This window comes from Guillardia theta (assembly GCF_000315625.1).
Source record: "Guillardia theta CCMP2712 unplaced genomic scaffold GUITHscaffold_33, whole genome shotgun sequence".
Lineage (NCBI taxonomy): Eukaryota > Cryptophyceae > Pyrenomonadales > Geminigeraceae > Guillardia > Guillardia theta.
The window spans coordinates 590,037-598,445 of NW_005434641.1; the positions used below are offsets into that span (position 1 = coordinate 590,037).

Here is an 8,409-nt window from a genome sequence, read left to right on the forward strand (position 1 = left end):
GAGAAGAGAAGAGAAGAGAGGTTGGAGAAAGGAGTGGAAGAGCAAAAGAGAATTCAGCAAACGAAGAGCAGGAGGCGATGGTGAAGGAGGACAAGGGTAAACATGTGAGGAAGGAAAGGAACAAGATCCAAGGTGCTGGAGAGGCAAGGAGGGCAAGCAGGAGAACAAGGAAGGGGAGGGAGTGGGAAGAAAAGCAGCAGCAGCAGCAGCAGCAGCAGGTAGAGGAGATGTATGAGCAGAGCGCAGGAGCAAACAAACATTCTCTCACCCACGACAATGTCGATGTGGTAGACTCCCTCCCAGAACTTAACCTCGTTGAAGATCGGCACGTTAAGGCGCTTGAACGTCTCAGAGACTTGAAGGTGAAAGTCAGAGGAGACGGGAGTCTCGATGTTGGCGTGAAGGTTCTTGAGAGCCTCTAGGACCTGTTGAGCGAGCAAGGGGAGATCAGATGCAGACGCATGCCTGGAGGAAGAGGGAAAGGGAGGAGGGGGAAGAGGACGAGCAGGGGGAATAAGTCAAGGAGGGCAAGTAGAGACCCGGAGGGAGAAGCCTGTCCTTCGCTCGTCGTGGTTGAACGTCGCCAGGATGACCTGAAGGGTCAAGTCAGTTGACGTGCTGGAGACTAGCAGCTCCCTGCCTGCCCAAGTTGCCGAAGCTCCTCGATGGAGAACTCCTCCTGCCGTGATGGATGATAAGCAGGAGAGGGAGACGAGGACGAGGACGAGGACGAGGACGAGGACGAGGACGAGGACGAGGACGAGGACGAGGACGAGGAGGGGGCAGTGAGAGTACCAGACGAGCTTCCGACGCTTTCATAAGAGCTTGCAGGAGTCTGCAGGAAAGGTGATGAGAAGAATAAACTAAAGAGGAGATGGTTGAAAAAGGAGACAACAAAGGAAGGGAGGACGTGGACGAGCACGAGCACGAGCACGAGCACGAGCACGAGCACGAGCAGCAGCACCTGTTACCAGACTCTGAGAACCGGTTGAATCTCGAGAATCTGAGAAAAACGATCGCCCATGCGATGTTGGCGAGGTGCAAGGTGGTAAATGTCATGAGATCTCTAGTGAGCACCTGAATATGACACGTGAGCAACATCGCCAACTACCCTCAGCTCAGCTCAGCTCAGCTCAGCTCAGCTCAGCTCAGCTCAGCTCAGCTCAGCTCAGCTCAGCTCAGCTCAGCTCAGCTCAGCTCAGCTCAGCTCAGCTCAGCTCAGCTCAGCTCAGCTCAGCTCAGCTCAGCTCAGCTCAGCTCAGCTCAGCTCAGCTCAGCTCAGCTCAGCTCAGCTTAGCTCAGCTCAGCTCAGCCCTCAGCTCGGCCCTCACCTGCTCCTCCAGGGTCGCGAAGAGTTCTTCTGCCGTCTGCCCGACGCTGGCAAACCTCCACATGTCGTCGGTGACCTCAAGAGGGACAACAGCGCAAGTCTCATCCCTCTCCTCTCTGCTCTCCGCGTACTTGAGGATCTGCTTCACCTGCTCCTCTGCTGCACTGAAAAGACATCGAGCTGTGTGCTGCGTCTTGGCGGCTGCCCACAGGAGGTTCGAGAGTTCCTGCCGTCCTATTAGGACTCTCTCCCCCTACCCATTCCTTGTCTCCCCCCCGCCACCGCCGCTGCCATCTCCCTCCTCCTCCTCCCTCCTCCTACTCCTCCTCCTTCCTCTCCCTTCTCTCTCCCACTCTCTCCCTTCTCTCTCCCTCTCTCTCCCTTCTGCTCTCCCTCCTCCCCCCTCCTCTCCTCCCCCTCCTCCTCCTCCTCTTCAACCCCACCTGAGCTTTGAACATGGTGAGACCGGGGTCAGCCACCCGCAGCTCCTCAAGGTTCGCTCTCAGCTGCTCGTACAGGGAAGGAGCCACGTGGTCTGCCTTGGCGAACGCCCACAGCATGTTGGAGATGTCCTGCGGGGAGAAGAGACGCAGGCCCCGGCGAACGGCCTCTCGCTCGACCTCGCCGAAGAGGAAGGGGAAGGTAAGGCCGTTGCTCGCGTGCGCCCACACCGTGTTGCTGAGCTCCTGCGGTTTGAAGCCCTGCAGGCCACGCACGAGCATCTCCTGCCCGATAACCTGGAAGAGCTTGTCTGAGGCGATGTTGAACTTGGCGAAGGACCAGAGGATGTTGGAGAGCTCCTGGGGGATGAAGGGGCGAAGGGAGCGGTGGAGGATAAGCTCCATCTCGATCCTGTGGAAAAGCTTCTCGTCCTGCACTCCAATCTTGGCGTAGGCCCAGGCCGTGTTTGCGATCTCCTGCGGTTTGAAGTCGGCGAGGCCGCGCGAGGAGATCTCCGACGCGATCTTGAGGAAGAGGTGCTCCGAGCGATGCCCTGCCGTCGCGAACGCCCACACGAGGTTGCTGAGCTCCTGCGGCATGAAGAGCGACAGGTCCCGCGAGGCGATGTCTTGCTCTACCAGCCGCAGCAGCAGGTCCATCGGATAGTCTGCCTTTGCGAACGCCCAGATCAAGTTTGCGAGCTCCTGGTTCTTGAAGGCCGACAATCCCCTCCTCTCCGCGTCTGACTCCACCACATGCAGCAGCTCCTTGGTGCTCTGCCCGACCGTCACGTACGCCCACACAGAGTTTGCCACGTCCTGGGGCACAAACTCTCGCAGCCCTCGCCGGAGGATCTCGAAGGCGAGGAGCTTGAAGACGGTGGGGGAGGAGAAGCCAACCGTCGCGTAGCTCCACAGGATGTTGCTCACTTCCTGCGGCTTAAACTCCTGCAGGCCTGGCACCTGCTCCTCCTCCTGCCCCGTCGAGTCACTTCTCGTCTTCTGGCCCGCGCTCCCCTTCACGAGCTGACTGCTGGCGGCAGCAGCAGCAGCTGCAGCATTAGCCTGGTCCCACTCGGAGAAGCGCTCGAAGATTGGTCGAGCTCTGCTCATCAGCTCCTTCTCGATGTCGACGAAGAAAAGCTTGACTGTGCTCTCGTACCTGAGCCTCTCCTCCTGCGAGCACAGGTTCCAGATCGTGGCAAACGACCAGGCCAGGTTGCTCAGCTCCTGCGCCTTGAAGCTTTCAAGCCCCTTGGCGACGCTGCCCCTGTGCAGCAGCTGGAACGTCTTCAAGTCAGCAAACTGAGCCTTCGCTAGCCCCCACGCGGAGTTTGCGAGCTCTCGAGAGGTCATGTCAGACTCCGACGAGCCGTTGACGATCTCCTCCGCGAGCTTCTCCCCCAGCAGCCGCACCAGCACACCGTAGGGCTCAGAGTTGGAGAGCTGCCTGAAGATGCGCTCGTTGCCCGTCTTGGCGACACGATGGATGGCAGTGGCAATGTTAACCGAGTTGAGAGCTACTCCTCCCTCCACCGCCTCCGACACGTTCCCCAGCACCTGCTCCGCCCTCACGCACTGAGTCAGCCGTGCGTTCAGGCGGATCTGCGGCATCATCTTGTTGTTCTTGCTCCCCCTGTTCCCTCGATCCCACGTGCTGTTCCCTCGCCTCTGGTAGGGCGATGCACCCTCCTGCGCCATGTTCCCTCTCCTCCTCCAGCTGCTCTTCTCGTTCACCTGCTGGTTCGTGCTCCTCAGCCCCGACCCCCTTCCCCTGCTCGCTTGCGTGCGCATCGCAGAGGAAGGGTCGTTGGACCATTTCTGCTGCTGAGGGTGAAAGTTGGACCGCTTCTTCTTCTCAGAAGCCTTCTCTCCCCCTCCCTCCCGCTCGTTCTCGCTCTGGCTCATCACAACCCACCGGATGGCTGGGGCCTCCAGTGTTGGCATGCGAGGGCTGATCGCAACCCGCTGAGTAGGAGGGGGAAAGAGAAGAGGAGGAGAAGTAGGGAAGAAGTTTCGGAGAGGGCGAAGAGGATGGTAGAGGGGCAAGAACGCTGTCGCATCTTGACACATCTCCAACACAACCAAAAGCAAGAGAAAGTACATCACCACCCTCCTCGGTACAGCCAGGCGGAACATCAGTGCTTGATGCGAAGATCTTCCTTGAAGGAAGAGAGGATAGAACCAGGGAAAGCTAGCTCATTCTCCAGCCGTCTGCGATCACAGGACTCAGCCCCTTCGTCTCCCTCCTGCCGTCAACATTTTCCAAGGCTATGCGCAGCTACTCCTCGTTCATTCTTCAGCAGCATCTCTAATCTCACCTGCTTGTTCAAACTGATATCTACTCCCTTCAGCCAAGTGTCCTCCATACCTCTCGCCTTTCAGCGATGGCATGCGCCATCCAACAGATCTCTGTGCTCCTCCTCAACTGCCACACTTTCATTTGTAAAACGCACAGTAATCACTCGAAAGCACTCGAACGGGGTACTTCTCCATCATACTCTCATTATATTGTTCTACTTCAGCATATTCTACTGACATCTCATTCATCACGACCTCCACAGGCCCTCTAGATCCCACGGATAGCACACGTCATGCCTCTGCCTCCCTGTCGCAGTCTTCAACTCTTATCCTCTGCCTGTGCTCGTTCCTCTCTCCTTCTTCCTGTCTGTTTGAGCCCTCATGACCTTCTCTTCATCCCTTCTCCCTCCTCCCTCCTCCCTCCTCCCTCTCCCGCCTCGTCTGCTCATCCGACCATTCCGCCTACATTCCGGGGGCCACGTTCGGAGGGGAACAGGGCGAGCCGGGGACTCTCCGAGGCGGCCGGCCCGCCCCGGCGAGTCACACGCCGTCACCCGGGCCGCTGGCACTGCCGTGACTGGGCAGATGGCAGCCTCAGCGGGGCCGCCGCCGGGCTTACGGTACTCACAGGTAAGTAGTGTAACTAGTCCAAGTGGCGGCCCGGCGCAGCCGCCGTGACACGCCGGCGACGTCGCTGCCGCCGCGGGGGTACTACTATGCTAGGTCCGAGGCTGAGGCGCCCGCCGGCCCGGTACGGTCACTGGCCCAGTGCCGGGGGCTCACCTCAGTACTAGAGCCTAGTGGATGAGTCACTGACCGATTTGAATCCGATGATCTGTTCCGAGGGCGGTCGGCGGCTACGGGCGGCAACCGGCGCCGCACGCGGCACTGCGGCACTGCTTGCTCCTCCGCCGGGCGGCCCGCGCGGCGGTCACGGACGGTAGCCGCTGTGTGCCACGGTACGGCCCTCAGCACTTCGTGTCGGCGATCATCGGATGGCCGCGCGCGGCACTGACTCAGGCTTCAAAATCTGCCAGGACTCGGTAATAGGCGCGCACTGGCCTCAGTGAGTCCTAGCCACGGGCTCCACTGCCAGTGACTGAGTGCCACGGTGACTGAGGCTGGCAGTCCGATCGGAGTGAACATTTTAACTTAACTTTGAGTAAAGAGAACAGGCTCTGGCTGATGACCTTCCTGCGAGCTGAATGAGGGCCTGAGCAAACTTTGTCAGATAGGGTTGCAAATTTTTTGCAGGGGTGGGGGTGATTTCTGTCAGGGTATAGATTCCAAGGGGTACGAGAATACCCCTCATTTTGTAGATTTATTTATGACAAATTTGCGGGTACTGCAAAGAGATCAAACTTTTTACACATTGAGGTGGGTACTTTGTTTCGAAGGAGGGGTCATGGGTACTTGTAAGATTGCACAAGGGTAGGGGTGGCAGCGTCACAGGGGCCGCCGCCATGGCGTTCAGTTTGCGGGGATGGCTTGCAACGATGTTGCTGGGCACATGCTGGATAACAGGTGAGAGAGAATCGTCCATGGCAAAGTAGGGTAGAAGATGCCGAGGAGGAGCTCAGTTAGCCATGAGAGGCGCCATGAGCAAGAAGTGATCAGAGGTGAAGGGGGCAGCACAGGAGTGAAGAACGTAAGGCGAGGGATGATGATCCAGGATGAAGGTCGGGGGGTGGAAGATAGCTAGAGCGATGGAGACCGTGGGTTCGAAGTTTGGGGTTCAAGCTTGCTCGATGTTCCCAGTGAGCATATGAGATGCATGTTGATGCTGTTGCTTTCTACCCGCCAGGTTCCTCAGGCTTTGTTCCCAACTCTGCCAACCCTCTGCTGGTAGCACCAGCTCGAAAGAGCGGCATAACAACAGGTGAGATGGATTCTGTTGCTTCTGGTGTACTAGATCATGTTGGTCTGTTGCTTCTCGTGTACTAGATCATGCCTGGGTTTGCGATCTGACGCTCCCGCCCTCCTTTACGTCAGGCTTCGCCTCCTTCGCTGTGAGCGACCTGTTTGCAAGGAAGAGCAAAATGGTCTCCTGCTCCTCCTGCTCTTCCTGCTCCTCCTGTCCTGCTCCTCCCTTTTCCAGCTTAGATCTTCTCACTTTGCTACCACATCCTCCCCTCTCCTCTAGGTCTTCTTGTCTCTTTCTTCCTGGTATGACCTTAGATCAGGCACCTCCCCTGTCTGTCATGGCGGCCAAGAAGAAGTCTTCAAAGCCCAGAAAGAGCAATGGTGTGTTGATCTCCTCATCTCTCCCCCTGCTGCCCCCTCCTCGCCCTCGCCCTCGCCCTCGCCCTCGCCCTCGCCCTTGCTCTTGTCCTTGTCCTCCCCCTGCCTTTTCCTCACGCTTCATACCCAAGGTTCGAATGGGGGGAACCCGCCCTCTCCAGTAGAAAAAATGGAGGCGGCAAAGATGGCGGCTTCTGCAGCGGAGCGACTAACGTTGTTGGATGATGATGATGAGGAGGAGGACGAAGATGAGGAGGAGGTTGTGTAGGATCATGTCCAGACTCTGATGTGACTTGTTGCTCTATGTTTCAGGTTGTATTGAAGGATCAGAATGCGGAGGGAAGCAAAGAAAGGTTCGTTTCCTGCTCCTGCTCCTCCTCCTCCTCCTCCTCCTCCTCCTGCTCCTCCTCCTCCTCCTCCTCCTCCTCCTCCTCCTGCTCCTCCTCCTCCTCCTCCTCCTGCTCCTCCTCCTCCTCCTCCTCCTCCTCCTGCTTTTGATGAGCGCACTGCAGAATTTCCAAGTTCGACGAGCAAATGAAAGAGGTTCTTTCCCTCTCCTTTTCACGTTTCATCCTCCTCTTGCCCTCCCTTGACTTCGTCCTCTCCTCCTGCTCCTGCTGCTCCTGCTCCTGCTGCTCCTGCTCCTGCTCCTCCTTCTGCTCCCCTTATTCTCGTTCACCTTCTTCTCTCGCCTGTCCTTGTCTATTGTCGCGTTTCCTTTCCGAGATCGCATGTCCTTCCATGTCGTGCTGATAGGTGTTGGCAGGTTGTTGCAAAGCGAAAGTCGTCAGAAGAACTAGACGTCAGAGGAACGAGGTCAAGAAATGTGCCATGTTATCATCAGCATGATCGTGGTGGTGGTGGTGGTGGTGGTGGTGCTCCTGCCTCCTCCTCCTGCTCCTGCTCCTGCTCCTGCTCCTGCTCCTGCTCCTCCTGCTCCTCCTGCTCCTCCTGCTCCTGCTCCTCATCATCATCATTCTACTGCTCCTTTGCTTCCTCGGTTTGGGTCCTCACTTTGTGCGTCTTCATTGCAGACTTCCGACAAACCCCAGCAGAAACGCGCAGAGCAACAAGCTTGACGAGCTCGACCAGAGGATCAAGGCAGCTCTGAGGGTGAGGGTGAGGAGGAGGGGGGCGAGAGAGTGTTGGCGAGGGAGGCAGACGAGGAGGGGAGGGGAGGAGGAGGAGGAGGAGGAGGAGGAGGAGGAGGAGGAGGACGTTGAAGTGAGAGGGAGCAGGAGGGCACCGTGAAGGATTGGGAGCGGAGGGAGCAGTAGACAGAGCAGAAAACTCTCTTGCTCCTCCTCCCTCTCCCACCCGCTTGACCTTCCTTGTCCTGGTCCTGCGTATCGTCAGCAGCAACGTTGGCAGGATCTCATTTGAGTACAGGGAGAGCCGACGGAGAAGAAGAAGGAGACCAAGATCAAGACCGAGACTGGAGAGGAGGTGCCCTTACTCCGTCCTCCTCCCTCAACCATCCCTCCTCCCTCTCACCACCCTCCTCATCGCCGTCCTCGTGCTCGTGCTCGTGCTCGTGCTCGTGCTCGTCCTCGTGCTCGTCCTCCTCGTGCTCGTGCTCGTGCTCGTCCTCCTCGTGCTCGTGCTCGTCCTCGTCCTCTTTCTCCTGCTCGTCCTGCTTGTCCTCGTGCTCGTCCTCGTGCTCGTGCTCGTCCTCGTGTTCCTCCATCAGCACTCTCTCTCTCAGCTCACGGTTTCCCAGCTTTACCTCACTGAGTTTGCGCCTGGCGCGTCGATTTCTCCCTTCGCCCTTCCTAAAGACCTCGACGACCTCTACATGCCCCTGCCCTCCGAACTTGTGGCGAAGGTGATGATGATGATGATGATGGTGATGATGATGATGATCATCATGATGATGATGATGATGATGATGATGATGATGATGGTGGTGGTGATGATGGTGATGGTGATGATGATGATGATGGTGGTGGTGGTGATGGTGGTGGTGATGATGATAGATATTCAGATAAGAATAGACATGAAGATGATGATGATGAGAAGGATGAGGAGGAGGAGGCAGACGAGGAGGTGGTGGGGGGATCGCGAGAGGAGAAGGGAGTGAAATTGGTCGAGGTCCTA

General features: G+C 57.7%; 2 protein-coding genes across 2 annotated transcripts in view; one reads left to right on the plus strand and one right to left on the minus strand.

The window, feature by feature from the left end:
* Positions 1 to 4,200, minus strand: part of GUITHDRAFT_163172 (hypothetical protein) — a 4,684-nt gene extending 484 nt beyond the window's left edge. Inside the window, exons 1-8 of the mRNA XM_005832844.1 lie at positions 4,092 to 4,200; positions 1,774 to 3,984; positions 1,332 to 1,556; positions 965 to 1,077; positions 796 to 835; positions 641 to 679; positions 540 to 593; positions 265 to 425 (exon numbers count right to left, since the gene is read on the minus strand). Of these exons, the coding sequence (XP_005832901.1) occupies positions 265 to 425; positions 540 to 593; positions 641 to 679; positions 796 to 835; positions 965 to 1,077; positions 1,332 to 1,556; positions 1,774 to 3,909 (2,768 nt within the window). The 5' untranslated portion in view covers positions 3,910 to 3,984; positions 4,092 to 4,200. The remainder of the gene's footprint in view (positions 1 to 264; positions 426 to 539; positions 594 to 640; positions 680 to 795; positions 836 to 964; positions 1,078 to 1,331; positions 1,557 to 1,773; positions 3,985 to 4,091) is intronic.
* Positions 4,201 to 5,519: 1,319 nt separating this feature from the next.
* GUITHDRAFT_152606 (hypothetical protein) lies at positions 5,520 to 8,083 on the plus strand (the record flags this gene model as incomplete). Its single annotated transcript, XM_005832845.1, has 11 exons — positions 5,520 to 5,595; positions 5,876 to 5,950; positions 6,064 to 6,113; positions 6,255 to 6,315; positions 6,444 to 6,572; positions 6,616 to 6,665; positions 6,825 to 6,855; positions 7,079 to 7,128; positions 7,347 to 7,425; positions 7,705 to 7,757; positions 8,032 to 8,083. Coding segments are annotated over exons 6-9 (210 nt in total), but the record flags the coding sequence as incomplete, so codon positions are not given.
* Positions 8,084 to 8,409: the final 326 nt, after the last annotated feature.